Here is a 19158-nt window from a genome sequence, read left to right on the forward strand (position 1 = left end):
CTTTATCTCTGGGAAGAATTTTTCAGCAAAAAGTGACTGGCATCAGCATCCTAAGAACAGAAAACAGATATAGAAGGTAGCAGATTTGATAATTGAGTGCTATTCATTTATGTCAGCTCCTTGTTTTCACTTTAGGCTATACAGGCTTTTCATGTCAGAGAACTAAAATTATACTAAAAAATAAGACTGTCATATTAAAAAAATGATACCTATTTTTCTAAAACCTGCAGCAGTGATTGGATTTACAAAGTTTTCTAAGAATTGAGTACACACCTCAACTAAAAAAAAAATAAATCCAGAGTTTATTGAACAACTAATAATTAAATTATCTTCTTTATTCTTTTTAAAATTAGATTTTGGCTTATGAAACAGGTGTAGAAGTATCCTTTCTGTAATTATATTGACTACAAGAATAGAAACTAATGCTACTACGGAACTACAACAAAAGAGGAGCTGGAAACCACGTGATAAATATAGAATAGATGATTATCACTTTGAGATTAAAAATAAAAATAACTGTATTATTCTCTGTATGTTACTTTCACTTTTTTCCCTTAGTGCTCAGAAACATTATTTCATTTTACACTTATCAAGAACAGAAACACTGTGAAAATGTTCTTTTATTCTCTAGAAATAATGTGAAATAGACTGACAAAACCACAACAAATACAAATTCATTTCTAGAAAATGCATATGTAATATCTCTTTTGATTTTATTGCACTAACAATAAATGAATAACCCCAAATACACCAAAACTATGAATAAAAGGAAAAAAAAAGCCTTCCCAATTATGAGGTTTTCAATTTCTGAATATTTTTCATATGTTCAAGCTGTATCTCCAATGCAGCAGATGCCAAAAAAAAACATTTTGCTGTGGATAATCCCAACTGAATTACTAAGTAAGCTTCTTTTAAGCTCATATTAAAAAGTGAGCTTATAAATACTCTGGTGGATTTTTTGTTTTGTTTTGTTCTTTCAAAACTTTATTGACTGACTTATTTGAACAAAATAAACAGAGCTTTTTTTTTTCCTGAACCCACCAGAATTATAAAAGAAATCCCTGTATGTGCTTTTCAGCATAAACAAATATTTAAACTAATAATCAGAAATCCCTATGGTTTGGTTTGACACACGAGTTCTCTTCCACTCTAGTTGCCAAGCAGTTGGAGAAAGAACCTGACTTCCATATCTTTCATTTTACATGAACCCTCATTTTAGTGTGAGTGAGGCTTACTGCTGTCCCCATTAAAGGCTGCTGGGTGGGGGTTTTTTATGTGTTCAGTAGGCATGTGCTTCAATCTAAGGTCAGTATTTAGAAATCAAAAGACAATTTAAAGAATATACAGAATTTGTGGTAAGAAAGACACCAAGATCTCAAAAGAAATAATTTTTTTAAATTATTTTCAATATAATTTATTACTGAACTGTGAAAAGGGAGGGGAGGAAGGTCTTTAATCAAAAACTTAAAATTACAGTTTAATGAAATGTGAATCAGCACTCCCAAAAAATGCAAAAAGAAAGCCAGCAGAATTACCAGACTTTTTCAACTTAGTGTCTCCACACACGAAAAAATTAGTGCAAGAATAAAAATATACAATGGAACCATTTGAAATGCCTCTTTTTCTTGTTTCATCCACTTAATATTTCATGCTGAACAAAATTAAATAGCTATAAAATTTAAAAACTACATTTTAACACAAATTAGTATCTTGCAAGGATCCCCAATTTCATACTGTAATGTAGTATTTACCTTGACAGATACTGACAAGAAGGAATGAGATTAATCTACACCAAGCTAGCACTACATCATAAGAATTCTCACAAGCGTTGCTGTGAATGCAGGAGCCACCCACTCTTGCAGGCAACAGGATTTTTCTTTTTCAAGAAAAATCTGAAGAATGGTTTGTGCATACTTTCAAAACTTGAAAGGAAATGAAAGGTGCTCAGGCCCAGGCTGGTCTAGAATTCATTCCATTTGCATAATATATTTGTGTCCTGAATTTATGGCAACATTTGAGGAAATGAGCACTATCAGGGCAGGAGTTACATTGTCTTTGACTTTAAAGACATATCAATGCGGCACTTAACTGAATTTTAAGGCATACAAATAGTTAGAGACCCTTGAAAGAAATATCTTTCTTTAAACTATATGTATTCATGTAAGAACATATGTCCCTAAAGTCAGATTTTAAAATTATAACGACAGGAAGCAGAATTATTACTTTACAGGCACATGGACCAAGTTCACCCTCATTGATTGCAGAGATGCAATTCTTTCACAGACAAGCTAAATTTTCTGGTATATTGACTTCCTTCCAAAAAAAAAAAAGAGCCAAAGGAAACTATGTGTTTTGCAAAATGAGAAGTATAATCTGACGGGGAAAAATATGTGGAGGCCTCTATCAAATTATGTTAAAAAGAAAAAAAATCAATAGGAACCTCTTCTGAATGCTCTCAGAAACTGAAAGCATCTCAGTTTTAAGCATTGTGTAGATTATTACTTCAATGACTGTTTACAATGCTGATTACTTCAATATCAATATCATAATCAATATAAAAACTGGGAAGAGATAACTTCCAAATCCTGTGTATGTGTAGACACTTACTAAATATACGAAATAAATCACAGATCATAATAAGAAGCCCCCTTACACCTTAAAATTTACTGTCAGCTGTAGTGGATTTTTTTTTTTTTTTAATTAAAGTTTTCTAATGACTGACACTTCAACATCAGGTTTTTTTACTCAACACCAAAGTACAAAGTTGCTTCAATAGTGTGACCTGCATTAGAACACTGGTTGTGTTAGAAATACTTCTGCTGAAAACTTCTTTTCAGATTTTACTCTACAAAAATCATATTGCACAGATTGATTTTTATGTTTTCTGAACTTCAACTGTAATCAGAGGACATCAACAGAAACAAATGTGGATACTGCCTAAAGTAATTGCACCACTGTCAGACAACAGTCCTACATTCAGCCTGACATTGACAAAATACTAAATACCAAATGGAACATAATATTCTTTGTGATTTCTAAAAAACTTTCTTCCAATTGCAACTTTAAAATATTATAAGGACAAGGAAGTCCTAAAAGTCAAATAATATTAATATAAATTTGTATTAATATCCAGAATAACAGAATATCTAACTTCATTGTCTCAAAATGAGAAAAATCAATGCCTGTGAGTCCAATGATCTGCCATTTTATTGAGCAACTTTTTCTCGGTATGTGAAAAGAATTGAAGACAAAGTTCCTACAAAATTTCTCAGACTGTCATGACTACTTTTTAAACCAAAAATTCATTACTCATATATTCTTGGTTTGTCTCTGCATCAAAATCAATAATAAAGAGAAAGTAGTATTTCTGCAATTTCCTGGAGAGCCTTTTATGCTCAAGAAAAGTGAGCACAGGGCTGAGTGGGCTCTGACTGAAAATTAATGATTCGCAAGTGTACACATTCATTTATTTACTAAAGAGCAGAAAAATCAAAAATTACTGCCACTTGGGAATAAACTTGTCACAGTCATTTTCCTAAGAAAATGCAATTTGTAACCATAATCCACATTATTTTTAAAAAAGGCACTGATGGGACAGTTCATCCAGGCAAGGGGTGACCTGCTCCTGGCAATTCATTAATCAAGAAATTACAAGAAAGGCCAGCACAAGAGCATGGAAGGACAGTAAATAAAGCTAATTTTTTTCATTCCTTGTCTGTAGGGTCTAGCCAGGGCAGACAGATGCTGCACTCAGTCACCTGTATTGTGTGATTTTGGACAAATTCTTGGCAGTGATAAGGGACAGGTTTTGAAGCACAAAAACACACGGGCTCTCTGCTTCACAGCTGCGATTCATATTCAGAAGGCTCATCTGCATCACCAGGTTCTTTGGTGCTCGTTTCCATTTCTATTCCGAAGACTGGACCAGCAGTTTCCAATGTGTAGTCACTTCTCAAATCTATGGCAAGAAAACAAATTCAATAATGCAGCCAAGTAAATGTTTGAAAAGCACAAACATCTTGAGCAGTGTTCAACCCAATAACTGATGGCAGTTGGTTTGATGTTTCCAGGACGAAGAAAATCCGGAGCAAGGGAAATAAGAACCAGGGAGTTGAGAGCCCTGAGAGACTCAGTGGTGTGAGCCAATATCAGTGAACCTTCCCTGACTGTATTAATTCAGCTGATTTTCCCCTCTATTATCTCCAGCTGTCATGACAAAAATAATCAAACCAGTAACACTGCAGTTTCTGTTTCAGAATCAAACAGCAATTATTACTCCACATAGGCAATGAAAGGAAGAAGCTTTCTGTACAGTAAAAAAATTGGTGACTGAAAAGTCATCCAGAAAGCAATCTATTTTGTCTTTCAGTCTTTAAAATCTGCCACACATCAAACAGAAGCACATTTTACCAAATATAAAGTGAACAACAAACAGTCCATTTAAACATAAGTAGGGGCTGCAATAGGGCCAGAAAACCTCCAGTGAATTTTTCCTCAGCTAATCCATTGCAAATTTTCTACTTTTACTCTTTCTTATTCTAAAAATTATTGCAGATGTTATCTGTAGTGATGACCCTGGAAAAATGGGCTCCCATTTAGCAAAGAAAGGGAAACAATTCAATAGGAAAAAGCTTTCATGCTGAATGCCAACACTGGGTTGATGAGCTCCCACTCTAACATGGATGTTAGGCAAAAGAGAAGTATTCTCCTTTCTGCCTTTGCACAGGAAGACTATGCCTACCAGAGTCCTTCAGCTCAACAGAATTTCAGTCCTTGTCTTTGCAGCACATCAAGGCCTTTACTTTGTTGGTCTTATAAAGTTATACACAGATTAAAAGTTAATCTTTGCTTTGCATACCAGGAAGTTTCAGCTTTCTGCAGCAAGAATTACAACGATGCTTTGCAATGAAGTTTCTTATTGCATCTTCTCCTAAGTTTGCTGGTCCAAATACCATCTTTCCAGACCTGAAAGAAATATTCTTTAAAAATCAATGAATCTAAAATGAAGCATTTATAGAGGAGGGAGATGATGCAATTTTTTAACTTTTTTAATCAGTTTGCTCTTTTCATCAAGAAAATCAAAGGTTAATACACAAGTTAATACAAATTTCTTAGATATGAGATAAGAAAATTGTCAGTTCCAGTAAAATACTACCCTATATATATCCCACACTACTTTTCTTTTTCTCTAAAGGCAGACAGGACAGACCCATCAGTCCCTACCAAAACACTCAAAGGAAATCTGGGCACAGTGACATTGTGATGACATTTGCCATAATCCACGTGATTCAACTGCAGCCACCACTCATTCCCACTAAGCAAGTAGTTTGGTTCCAGCTTTAATGGTGGGCATGTGAGAACAAAACAGAGCTAACAAGGACTTATTTTCTCGTCAATTAAAACCAGAAATACAAAGTCTAGCAAAACCCTAGTCACAAAAACATGCAGCATAGAAAAAAGAAAAAAAATTAAAACCCCAAAACCCACAGTTATGCTGCTGACAAGCAAAGTTTTAATATGTATTGTCTTCATCCTGTGCTCATTTCCATGTGTCTCTTCTCTGACCAATTCATTGTTGCTGTAAGGTTAGGGAGCAGGGAAAAGATACAGCAACACAGACTTTTTCCAGAAAGCAGAAAAAGTGATTCATTGCAGAAATAGACACATTTTTAGGAGACTGGTGTGTTGAACCAAAGGATAGAATAAGTTTATCGGTTCAAGGAAAGTAATACTTCTTGCAAATATGCTTTTACTAAAACATTACATTTTTCACGCATTAATTCTGTTAATAACACCAGGTGCTAAACTTTGTTATTAATTCTTTCCCTTCTGTTTTCCTTTGAGTACCTTGGGAAAACTCAGACTGCTGTTTTTCCTGACTCTCACCAGCATCCATAATTCATCAATGCTACTAGGGGATCCATTTGTGGAAGCGTACTGTATATTCTGAAAGAAACTGCCACAGCTGCAAACAGAAACCACCTATACCCACACACATATTAGAAGTACCACGTAATTACAACAGATTCTTAAAGCAGTTGGAAAGCTATACCATATTTTAGTATAGCTGCACCTTTACTCTAAAGAATTTGACGGTGTAGACACTATGGAACACAGCACACAAGAAACACTTCCAAAGAAACTTCACAAATGCTACTGTTTTATTTTAATGATATACAGAGTGGAAACAGCACATTTTAAAATCTAAAATCAATTACAGCTCTGAGAAACTATAGAAAAATATTCTAATTCACTCAAATCTATGTGTAATTCAAAACTATATTCTCTCTAAGGAAAGCAGTGTTCAAACATGAAACTCTTCCCTTTTATACAAGGCAACAGCAATGATTAGCCAAAACTACTGTACAAAATTTAGTATCTTTCTAATTTCTTGCAGATCCTGGAGATTATGTGTCTCCTGGATCCTCTGAAGCATTCATCTAATCATCTTTTAATGCAAATTAATGCATCAAACAAGGGAAGAAGTGAATTATCAATCAAGGATCATATATGCACTTTAAATAATATGATGCAATATAGCCATTTCTCTCCTTTGCTGGAATCTGATGAAATGCCATAGAAATAGAATGTACTTAAGTATTTGCTTGAGCAGGTACAGGAATTTAGGAAGACTTTGCTAATTTAAAGGCCACACAACCACTGATGCTTTCTCTAATCTATTACTCTGTACAAGGTGAAGCAAGTAAGACAGAATGACATTTTCTCACGCTGTTTTGAAATTTTAAAAAATATACAAAAATACATATATATTTTATATATATATATATATGAAGCAACCTTTCCTCTCTACCCAGTACTGTTCAAGAGGAATACTGCATTTAAATTTGGAAAGCTATTTCAAGGAATCTGGGGATAAATTGGAAATGATCATCAGCCTAGAAACCATAGTATGTAAAGATTAGTGGGTAATTTAACATGAAAAAAAGATTGAAGGAGAAGGCTGTTGAATTTTTTTCCACTGTCTTATCAGTAGGCAGCATCAGAAAGAAACATTTCAATTTAAAAAAACAGGAAAAATCTTTCAGGCAGTAATAATATCAAACTATTGGAAACAGATGCTCTGTGAATGCATCAGTTCTTTTCAGTTTGAAAATCATAGCACTCTTTTCCTCATCTCTGAATCTGGGCTTAATATCCCTGAAAATACACCCTCATTAGCTTTGTTGTGGCCTTGCCAAGTAATGCACGATATAAAAAGCACCCAGAGCATTACTTTTGAGGCAATTCTTCTCAATGTTTGGGCAGGACAGAAGTCTGCAAGGACTGTAAAAACCCTGCTGCTGTGCCTCAGTTACATCTCTTTTAAAGGAAATCTTCTTGTGAATGTCATACCTGTACCATTTTATCACTTCATACACTCTATGCAGAGCACGTGGCCAGATCTTAACACTGACTTGCATCAGCTCAGGATCTGTCTGAGATGTCACAGCATCAGGCATACTTTCCAAACAGATCTATTATATTTGTTTTGATCTGGATATAAAACCAAGACATAAAGCACTACTACAGACCTGCAGCTCACATTTTGCATTGCAAAGTCCTTACCAAAACACAATGTGGATTGCATGAAATAAAAGACTTACATGACACACGACAGGATAGTGACATGAGCCAATAAACTAATGGAGTTAAAAAAGCAAAACACAAATAATTTAACGATAAGTAAAGCTAAAATTTCAATCAGCCCCATCAGTCATGTGCCATCTATTTTATTCTACGTTTCCAAGAGAACATGAGCTCAAAGTATCTTTTGAGACAGGTTTTGATCTTATCTAAGTATCTTACCTACAAAAGAAAACTTAAAACATATCCTGCCTCTATCAGAAATGCTTCTTCTGTGATCAAATGAAGGTTATAGCAAAGACAGTGCTTTTACATTGTAATTCCTATTACTCTTTTAGAAAGTGTTTCTTAAAATTGTGTATCTGCTTACAGAAAACACCACAGTTTCACTGCCTTGTTCCTTTAGAACCCTAAATCAAACAATATAGTTTCACTAGTTGCGGTTCTGAAGATTTCCCCGAATAAAAGAAAATCAAGATGTGTGTGATTAATTAACACTTGCTCTCTAACTAGGACTAACTCTTTGGCATAAACTCTTTTGATAAACAACAAAAAGGTCTAAAAACAACGTTTGTATGATCAAATTTTATTAATCAATTTTAAAAACTCATACAATAGCAATGACAATAGAGAAGAACACTAATAAAAATAAACTGCATAGTCATAATGGAGATAAATATTATCCTTATTTAAAGAGGATAAGCTGACTTGCCTTGTGAACTACTTCAGCCAGTGCCTCTTTTGTGTTTACAGCAATAACTGTTACTGTTTATGTGAACATTGATATGAAAAATCTAGTCTAACAGTAGCTAATCAGAATTTCATACATCTGTAGTAATACCCTAAAATTATTTGCTAAAATCTAAAGAACAACTGACTGACCTCTTTGCATCTTTAACTTGAGCTGTCTATGTGGTTCTGTCATTAACCTATGGCCTATTTAGGTCAAAGATTTTGTCATTGAGAAGTGCTCAGCATATCTTTGCTCTCACTTCTTTGTTTTTCCAAAATAAATATTATATGTACAATACACTTACAGTCATAATTAAACATTAAGGCAGTTATTTGTTATTTATATTTTTGAAATATTAATTATGGTCCCAGGACTAAGAACTTGCTTACAAAATTAACTTGGATTTCCAAGTTGTAGGCAAGTCATCTGATATTTGTATAGTTAATTGTCCTCTTTATTACATTAGCCTATTTATATTTGTATCTTCCTACCTTCCAAACATGAGACTTCCCTTCAATTAAATGGCATGAGCTGAGCAAGGGGCAATCACAAGACGAACACCAGGTAGGGGAGAGGCAGGGCAGATCTGGAGAGGGGTGTGGGTTCAGGAAGAATAGGAAATCTGTAAAGAGCAGCCATCAACACCACTGCTTCTGCTCTTACTACAGGAAACACCACTGAAGAGCAAAGTCACAGAACGGGAGAACAGCCATGGTTCTGATTCTAAAATTTGACTCACAAAGGCAGACTGCTATTTCTGTGTGTCTAGACTATACAGTTTTTGTATGTTTCCACTCATGATTTACCATCTTTTTATCACAACTCTATAATCATGCAGTATGATTAAATGCAACATTAAAACCTACAGGAGAGGTTAAAGAGCCAGGGGCCCTCTCTTCATCCTCTTAAGCCATTGTGGCCCTGCATACTCAATGGAAAAGTCAGGGGAAACTGGACTGCCATATCTGTACCCTTTGTACAAATCTGTGACGAGATTGCTCCCAGCACTGCAACACAGCCTCTCCCACCTTTCATACAGCTCTTACCACATGTTGAGAGCTGAGACATTTAGAGTCCTTCAATGCACAGGAGAAGACATAATCTCTCCACTGGCATCATACTGTCATTTAACCCAAGCACCATGTGAAAAAAAAAATTAAAACCTCCCCCACAAAATATAGAAAACCATCCTAAATATACAGACTGCTAGCACAATGTCTGAAAAGGGTGATAATTTCAACAAAAAGAAACCTACTTTTTGTCTTCAGGTTTAATCACAGATGGATCTGTAAGGTTTTCCCCAACGCCTACAACAAATAAACAATGTTTGTGTTACAAAGGAAAGTAGTCATGATTTCTAATCTGGCACTTAACAAAAGATGTAATTAACCATTTTCTTGGCACATCATAAAGTGCCATAGTTAAACTGGTCATGAGCTAGAATGAAAACGCTGTGAATACAAAAATCTGTAAAGTACTGGCAATATAGTTCCTATTACAGTTCTGACTTCAGCTGCTTTGAGGTTAATTTATATGTAAATGGAAAGTGCATGCAAACTCAAAAACATATTGAAGCTCAACTAACTAAAATGTGACCAATCAAAATATTGTTATTTCACTTGGAGTAAAGGTACTAATCAGATATGGATCTTACCAATATCAATAGAGCTACTTTTAGACACATGTTCTCTTCAAGGTAACAAATACAAGCCACAACTTCATGATGTGCAAATATTTGGATCTGTTATTCCTTTCTCTGTTTGGGTGGCCAAGGAAACATATTAAAGAAATAATTACATTATGACACTTGAATGCTGATACGTATGTTGCAGTTTTTGCCAAACTGATCAAAGTATATTACCTTTACAAAAACCATCTTTTCTTATATCTGACAAAATTGCTGTACTTTTACACTAATGAAAAATCTGTGGTCATATGACCATGTGATATGCAATTATTTTTATTTCAACATGGTAAATTTATGTTCTGCAACAAAAATAAAGATTCTGGAGACAGCATAATGTGACTGAAATACCCACAGATTACAATGTAGGCCATTTCAGTTGATGTAAATTAGGCAAAATGTGTATATATATATATTTATATGTGTATCTGGAGATGGCCTTGGTATTAAATAGTAAATTTTCATCTAGATTCATCCTAGTAGAACTCCAAGGAGAGCAGCCCTTGCACTTTTCCACAGTTCCAGATTAGAGAATTAAACAAGAGGCCCAAACTAGAGCCAATGTCAGTTTGTTTAAGACGAAAACTGAGATTTACATGGATGTTTATATTCTCTGTTTTTGAGCCAACACAGCTGCTCTGGAACCGTGAGAATTATGTAATAAACCTGAGCAAATTTCATACAAATTCTCATAGGCTGTGTCAAATATACATTTATTCTTTCTGTATCACTTTTCCTTTTATGTATAGCTAAAGCAAATCAAGGCAAGGATGGAATTATAGGCTTATTTTGCATAGTAAGTATGTCTTTTTGCAACTTACAACTTCTGGATGCTGTAAAATATAAATATGTTAAGTCTCTGGCTACCCATAAACTTTTCCCTTAACAGAAATGAAAAGCAATAGTGTTTATACTGTTTGATGGGTGATGTTCATGTGAACATTGTCAACTGTTTTATCTCCTCAAAACATGCCATCTTCCCACTTACAAACATAGAGTAAAATGATCATATGCTCTTCGAAGGAGTCACTAGACTTTGTGAATAGCATTCAGGCTTACAGCTTATTTAAACTGCATACAGATTTATTAATATAAACAATAAAAAAATGCAGATAGTTCACACATTTTTGATAGATTTACATACATTAATTGTGCATATATACACGAGTACTTTTGAATCTCTGTGTTATTTATATACCTTATGAAAAATAAAGATATCTTAACTATGGAGTGTTTTTTTTGGAGCTGGATGAAATATTCCTGCAGTTTATCTAAGCACTCTTTTGGTCTTTCAGCCTGGAGGCATTTGAAGTAATATTATTTTCCCATTACACCTACATAACCTAGACTGTGGATTCTCATTTATCTGCATCACACAACAGATACTCAGAGGTTTCTTGATATTTGCATTTTCTCATCTAAGTGAGAATTTGGCCCATTCCTCTGTACTAAATTCTCTTTTGAGATTATTATTTTTCATCTGGTTTCAGATAGCAATCCTATTTCAGTAGCAGCCACCTTGCAAATCCAGGACAAGGAGCTCCCCACGGGTGTAGACATAGGTCCAGTGAGAGAAGGCCAGCATCAGCTCTTCCAGCAAGCTGATGGGAGTAATCTCATCTCCATTGTTGTTGTTGTATTTCCGAAATTCACCAGTCATGTACTTCTCGATGGTCAACCACTGGTTTGCTGAATGGCAGTAGATGAGGAAAACTTCCAGGAACCTGGAAGTTTTAGATATAAAACTTTAACTAGAAATACTGTCTGTCAGCAGCTGGCAAGGTAATAAGCATCCTCACAGTCAGCAACTAGCAAGATGCAGAACAAATATACCAAAAAGGAAGACATGTGCTCTTTAGCTGGAGTATTTTCAGCAACATTAGGTACCAAATGGTAGAGAGAACAAAGGCTTTCTTGGTCTGACAACTCTTAAAAAAAAAGCACCCGATCAGAAAGTATAGTTTATGAACAAATAACATAATCTGATTTATCCTAGTCCACTGTAAATGAGCTACATCAAATTGTTTTAGTTAATTATATAAAAAGCAATTCTTACTTAAGTCTAAGGAACAGAATGTTTATTTTACCACTACATGTAGCTACAAAGACAAACTTCAAAGCTGCCTACCTTTCCTCTTAAAAGTTCATTAACTATCCTTAGGCATTATCATTACCACTGCATTATCATTGCAATCCACAATAGAAAAGGAGAATGAAAAGAGAAACCTCTTTCATCTAGTACTTAAAGACACTGAATTTACCTTGGAGTATAGGGAATAGTATGAGGCTTCACTTGATTGAAGGTATAGATTAACTTCTGGGCAACCCGTTGCTGTTGAATCTCCTGAAAAAAAAGATACTGTTGTAAACACCACTTCATTTTCAGCAAGAAAGGTGTCATGAATTTGTCAACAAAAAACAAACAAACGCATTCATGCCCTGATTAGATAATAATTTTTTACAAATGGGAGACATATCTTCCTCAAAAGCTTTTTTCTGTCCAAAAGATAACATCAAAACACATGGCAGCCTTGTTGAAGACATTAACAAGTAAGCAGTCTAACATCAGGCTAGGTCAGTCAGAGTTCCTTTAGGTCTGAACTCACCCTCAGACAGAGATGTAATACTGTGCCATGGTGAAAGATCTTTTGCCAAGTTTGAACCACCTCTGGCAGGAAAGATTTCACAATAAATACTTGTCCCAGCTTTAATACATCATTCTCAGACCAAGTACAAATGACCTTCATGGCCCTCCGCAGACCCCCATCCATCTCCTCCTGTGACAGGACTTGGATCATTGCAGTTGTGCCACACTGGGACCAGGAAGACATGCTTTTGTCGAGATTCATAGGTGAACTTTCTTCTAGTTGATAGACTGTCACTTCCTCTCCAGCTTAAATAAAAAGAAGTTTTATTAGCAACAGTCATTTGCAGAAACAGGAGAGAACAGCGTTTTCATTTGGTGTTTTTAAATAACATACCTTTGTACACACTTTTCTAAGCCATACTTTTTTAAAAAGTGATCCTTTTTATCATAACTATTCATCTGTCTGAAAACTCCTCCAGCCTAAACTTACATTTAGTACATTCATTCTTCTACTATGATAATAGGTGGTCCAAAGAGCTTGTATTAAGCCTCTAAACAAAGATAAATTCAAGACTTCCTGGATTCTTCCACAAAACAAAGCTCACTGATACTCCAGTTTATAGCAGTCTTTTTAAAAAAACATATTTTTAAAGGGTCACCATTTTTATCTCCAATATATGAACTCTAAATATCCTGTGTGTGATTCTCTCTCTTTATGCACTTATGTGGAAGAGGAATAATAAGACTTAGGTTAATCATAGTCTGTGGAACACTCCCTGTATTTTTCTTTTAACTTTGCTTCACGGAGTAAACCCCAAAAAACAACACCCAAACAAACTTGCAGGAGCAGAATATCTGAATTCAAATCTTAAAAACTGTTAGTATAATAGTTAAAAATAAATCTAGGGGAAAAAATCATAACAGCAAGGCAAATAGTTATTGAGTATTAAAGGGATTTAATTTTGTAGTTGATACAATATTGACTGTAGTTGAGAGTGCCACTTTTTGCCACAGACAGCTGAGTTGTTTCAAAAGTGGTGACTTGATCATGATGTGATGAGCCAGGGAAATTAGATTGAAAATGACATTTCCAGGAGAACAAGCTAAAGCAAATTATCAGGAAGCTTATAGTTTTGGTATTTTAAATAGGTATTTTGCTATTTTTCTAGAAATTCCAATGTTATTTGCAATGATGAAACGTTTAAGATGTTCTGCTCCTGCTAGTAACATTTTTTCTGCAAGCAGAACCTAGCGAGCTTTAACGTGGTTGCACTCTGTTTCCCCCTGGAGAGTTGTAGTGGCATTCCTATGTTGCAGCAGGATTAACAACACTCTTCTGTTGCCATTTGTACCCTAACAGCAAAGTGGACTTATTTCTTTTAAACCTGGCTTTCCTTCCTACAACTAACATTATTTGTAACATTAATCAACATGAAACAGGTTTGTTCTGGCAAGCGTAAAGAGGTAACTAAATTGCCAAAATGACAAAGACTATTATGTGCAATCACAAACTGGATTCAGACTATTAGATTTCCTTCCCACTCTTGAGTTTGCCGATCACCAATTAGCACAAATGCAGATGCTGTTGAATCCAGCAATTTAAGCACATTTTAACTTAAAATAAAGCAACTGGAAAAGTACCTTACATAAAAGTACTATACAGTACCTTACATAAAAGACACCTGAATAAAGATAGAATAACTAGACACAGTTTTTAATCTTACATTAAATCTTCATATTATTACCTTTGACAGTTTAATACCTAGAAAGGTATCTCCTAGGAGCTTCAAAGATTAGAATTCTCAGTATGGCCATGGCTATATTAATTATCTACATCAATCAGGTCACAAGAAATCCTATGATACTGCAAGTTTCACCAATTCATTGCTGTGAGACAAGATATTTTACCCATTGAGAAGTCACCAACTAGATATTAACAGTCTTGACACAGAGCTTCTGCTGCTCTAAGCAAATATTGCACACTATTTTCAGAATTCTTTCCCAAAATGTATGGATTATGCTCTACCACTCTTCAGTTACAGCAAAGATTTTTTTCCTTGACACTAAAGACGCTAAAGTTTTCTGTGACAGATAAACAAATAATGCTCTTTAAATCACTACCTCTTTTTTTTTTTCTTGATGGCATATCCTATACACAGATTTACATGTATGTCTGTGTTTGTGTGTGTGAAAGAGAAACAGAAAGAATGAAGTTATCAAAGTTAAGAGGAAACTTCTGGCTGTCTTCAGCTATCCTAAGGATGGATACATCGCTTACATAAAAGATGGCGTTAGGCTCATCTCTGAGGTTGACAGTAATCTCATGAATACTAACATACAGCAAGCTACAGCAAGGGAAACCCCAACAAATACAGGGAAAACCACTAGATTCATGATTAGGTCAATCAAACACTGGAAGAGGTTGCCCAATGAAAATGAGGAGTCTCCATCCATAGACATAATCAAAATGCAATTCGACAGTGCCTCAGCAATCTGATCTGAATGGACCATGGAAGGAGTTGGACAAAGTGACCTCCAAACAAAAACTACTGCACTACTACAATTCTATCTTGTTTTGTCTCTTTCAGAAAATAAGAATTGTTGAAAGAAATCCAAGAAAATATCTCAAACACAGTTTTTAAAAGATAATGCACCAACTATTTATAAAGCAAAACATATAAACAAGAAATTGGTACTCACCAAAGAGCTGGACTGGTGTAAATGGTATGGTCTGAGCAAGTCTCATTAAGTTGTTCCTTTCAACAGCTGCAAAGAACATAGATTTCACTGCTAGATTGAATAAACAAGCTGGCTAAGTTTCAAAAACACTGCACTTGACTGTAGAGTACAAGGAGGAGGCAGCACTATGTCATATCTTGTCATCATTTGTTTCACCCAGACAGCATCTCCCCTTTGCACACTGCTGTGTTTCAGGAATTATATTCCCCAATTTAATGTTCCCACTGAAACATGTCAAACCATGCACTGTTTGCTCACTCCTCCTCCTCCTCTGTCCTTCCCCCTGTTGGGGCTGGAGAGGAGAATTGGAAACACAAAAGGTAAAGATCATGGCTTGAGATAAGAATCTGGAAACAGCAACGAGATAAGGAAATGAACAGTAACAACAAACTAATGACAAAGGGCACAAAAAAATGAATGATTCACACAGAAACCCCTGACAATAGACAAGACCACACTACTTTGATCCAGAAGGGACCCCTCCTCCCCAGAAGAGATTCCCTTCCCCCCAAGCCTTGGCAATGACCTGACCCTATAGAGAACAACCTCTGGTGCCTAGCCAGGTCCCTGGTTGGCTTCTGCAAACAATTAACCCTGTCCTAGTCAGAAACAGGACAGAAAGATAACAGAAACTCAGCATTAAAGGTTTCAATATGGAATAATAACCCAGATTCCAAATTCAATCGTTGCTCTCACACAGGCTTCAACAGGCTCAGTCTCTTCTACAGGATTAACTTCAGTGTAATTTATAGTGACAGCTGACAGTTCTCCTTTAGACATTTCAGAAATTAATATACCCTAGGAAATGAAGATAAATTCTTCACTTTTCCTCTTTTAAGAAACTGAACATACTTCAACAACCCAAACACAATGATTGCCTCAGACCTCAGCTGTACTATTTGTCCATTTAGGGGCAGGTTAGATGTAAACATCTGCAAGACTCTGGAGATGTGCATTCTAAAAGAGACAGTTTTCAGTGGAGATGAGAGAGAACTAACTGGTGACAAAGAAACAGATTTTTAAAAACCAACCAGCTAACCAATAAACCAAAACCAAACCCCAAAATAACCTGAAGGAAATGTAGGAAGCAAGCTGCTTTAGTAAGGCACTTCTTGATACCCAGACGCCATGAAATTAGGTCTGCACTCTATTTTTTCAACACGGGAAAATTACATTGGGTTGAGTCAATGCTCGGCAAAATCAAGCTGGAGAAGCAAGCCTCCTACACTCTTGGGGAAAAAAATAATGAAATAATTTTAGTCAGCGGAGAATTACAGAGTTGTGGCAGACTGGCACTGTAGGAAATACTTCCGTTCTATTGTCACATGCATGATGATAGTTAGCTAAAATTTAGAAAGCACTAGGGATAACCAAAAGTTCCCATTTTTTTCAAGATAATTCAACACAGATTAGTTAATCTATATCACCTACACCTTCTCCCTAGCTGAGACAAACAGCAGGATTTCACAGAACTCCAGGCACTTGCCAAAAAGTCAGAGACACTCTTCTTCTGTACTATGTCCTTCATGCCTAAGTCATATATCTTCCAACTGCACACATAGATATAGATGTAAATGTACACAAGCACAGGTATCTTTTCTATTATCAATTGCCATCCCTCCAAGATGTCACTGAGTCCACGACTGTGAGTTCTATCTGCTCTGGATGTCCTCCAGGGCAGGAGGGTTGGTGTGCTGTTGGGTGGTTGCAAGCTGCATCACAAGCTCATGACTGGTGTATCTGGAGCAGTCCATACTCACTGTCCATGGTTACGGCACACAGTGGCAGGGTCATTCAGCAACCAACAATACACACACAGTTCAATACTACAGACTGTTCTCACTCAAAAGTCAAATCCCCTTCAGGTACACATTGTGTTTCCCCATCCATTTGCATTACTCTACAAGAGCAATCAGGTCATTGAGCAAAAACAATCCCATGGGTGGGTTTCCTTTGTTTGAGACAGAACTAATCCAAACTGATCTCCTGAACATATTCCTCATATGTACCACAGGGGCTTTATCCCCTTCTACAGTATATGGGAGTTTTGATTAAGCTTGATTGGTGGAGCCTCTAATGTCAACTAGATGGTTTTTGCTAAATGTAAATCCCAATATTTGAAGGTCCCAACAATGTGGTTTTTAGCAATCGATTTTATTGTTCAACATACTTAGAGGCTGATGCATGATAGGGAAAATTATATCCACTTCAATACTGTGTTCTCTGGCCCATGGTTTTACGAAGCTATTTTTGAAATGGGTCCTGTTGTCTGACTGATCTCTTTCTGCTGTCACCACAGCATTTGCTTTCCAAAGGCCAAGATGGTGTTCTGGGCAGTGGTGTGAGGCACAGAGTACATTTCCAGCCATCCAGTGGTTTTTTAATTGTATGTATACATAGAGCTTGCCTTGGCACATTTGCAATATAATCAATCTGCCAGGTCTCCCCATACCACAGAGGCTTTTCCCTCTTTTCAATTCACAGTTATAAATAGTGTCTATGTTCGTGTCCACCCCTCTACCACAAGCCTATCTGTATATTGCATCTCTTTCCTGATGACCTGAGGTGTCAGGGGCCCAATGAGCCAGAAATAATTCACTCTTATGCTGCCAGTCCAGATCCACCTGAGAAACTTTAATCTTGGCAGCCTGATCCACCAGTTCATTGTTATAATGTTCTTCACCAGGCTAACTCCTGGGTGTATGTGGATCTACATGACCTGCTTTTACAGCCAGCTTCTCTACTTAAGCACTGATGTCTTTCCACAGTTCAGCAGCCCAGATGGGTTTACCTCTGCACTGTTTATTTATCTTTTTCCACTACTCAAGCCACCCCTACAGAGCATTTGCTACCATTCATGAGTCAGTATAGAGGTAGAGCACTGGCCATGCCTCTCATTCAGTGATATCTAAAGACAGCTGGATTGTTTTCTGCTCTGCAACCTGACTTGATCCACTTTGTCCCTCCATAGATTCTGCAGCTTGCTACATGGGACTCCAACACAGCAGCTTCCCATTTTTGTCTCTCCATTACAGCAGGAAGCATCAGTGAAGAGTCAATATCACTTTTCACTTTATGATAACTGATTATGTGGTGGGACCTCCTTAGCACGAGTCACCTTTCCCTCCTTGTCTTCCAATGGTATTCCAAAATTTTCACCTTTGAGCCAATTTGTGATGACTTCCAAGATCCCTGGGTGATTGGGATTTCCTATTGAACCTTGTTGTATGATCAGAGCAATTGACTTACTCCATGTAGTATCAGTAGCATGATGTGTAAATGGAATTCTCTTTGGAACATCCAGCCCAGCAGTGGCAGTCAGGGTGCCAGGAGGAGCTGAGCTTTGGTGCCAATCACTTCTGAAGCAGCTCGAGCCCCTTCATAAGCTGCCAGGATCTTTTCAGTTGGGGTGCAGCAGCCTTGAGTCCTTTGTATTCCTGACTCGAGAACCACAGGGATCATCCTCAAGTTTGTTTTGTCAGAGTCTCCAGGAAGGACCATTCTCCCCATCTGCAGTGTAGAGTAGTTTTCACATCTTATCCTGTTCTAACTGGCCTAGGAGCTACTGCTACACATTAATCTCCCGTTTCATTTGTTCAAAACCTTGTTGTTTTTCAGGATTCCACTTAAAATAATTCTTTTTCTGAGTGACCAGATCGACAGAACTCATGATCTGACTGTAATCTAGACTATGCATTCTCCAAAATCTCAAAGTGTGTAGGACAGCCTGTGTATTCTTGTTGCTGGTTGGTGGGGACATAGGTGCTATTTTGCTGACTATGTCCCTTGGAATCTGACAATGTCCATCTCGCTATTTTACTTCTGAAAACT

At 36.4% G+C, this 19158-nt stretch overlaps 1 protein-coding gene across 1 annotated transcript in view; it reads right to left on the minus strand.

Annotated features, from left to right (window-relative positions):
• Positions 1-604: 604 nt before the first annotated feature.
• Positions 605-19158, minus strand: part of TRPM6 (transient receptor potential cation channel subfamily M member 6) — a 58017-nt gene continuing 39463 nt past the window's right edge. The window contains exons 24-30 of the mRNA XM_014886308.2: positions 15289-15354; positions 12608-12894; positions 12263-12345; positions 11520-11725; positions 9573-9624; positions 4859-4965; positions 605-3958 (exon numbers count right to left, since the gene is read on the minus strand). Of these exons, the coding sequence (XP_014741794.2) occupies positions 3840-3958; positions 4859-4965; positions 9573-9624; positions 11520-11725; positions 12263-12345; positions 12608-12894; positions 15289-15354 (920 nt within the window). The 3' untranslated portion in view covers positions 605-3839. The remainder of the gene's footprint in view (positions 3959-4858; positions 4966-9572; positions 9625-11519; positions 11726-12262; positions 12346-12607; positions 12895-15288; positions 15355-19158) is intronic.

This window comes from Sturnus vulgaris, chromosome Z (assembly GCF_052056855.1).
Source record: "Sturnus vulgaris isolate bStuVul1 chromosome Z, bStuVul1.hap1, whole genome shotgun sequence".
Lineage (NCBI taxonomy): Eukaryota > Metazoa > Chordata > Aves > Passeriformes > Sturnidae > Sturnus > Sturnus vulgaris.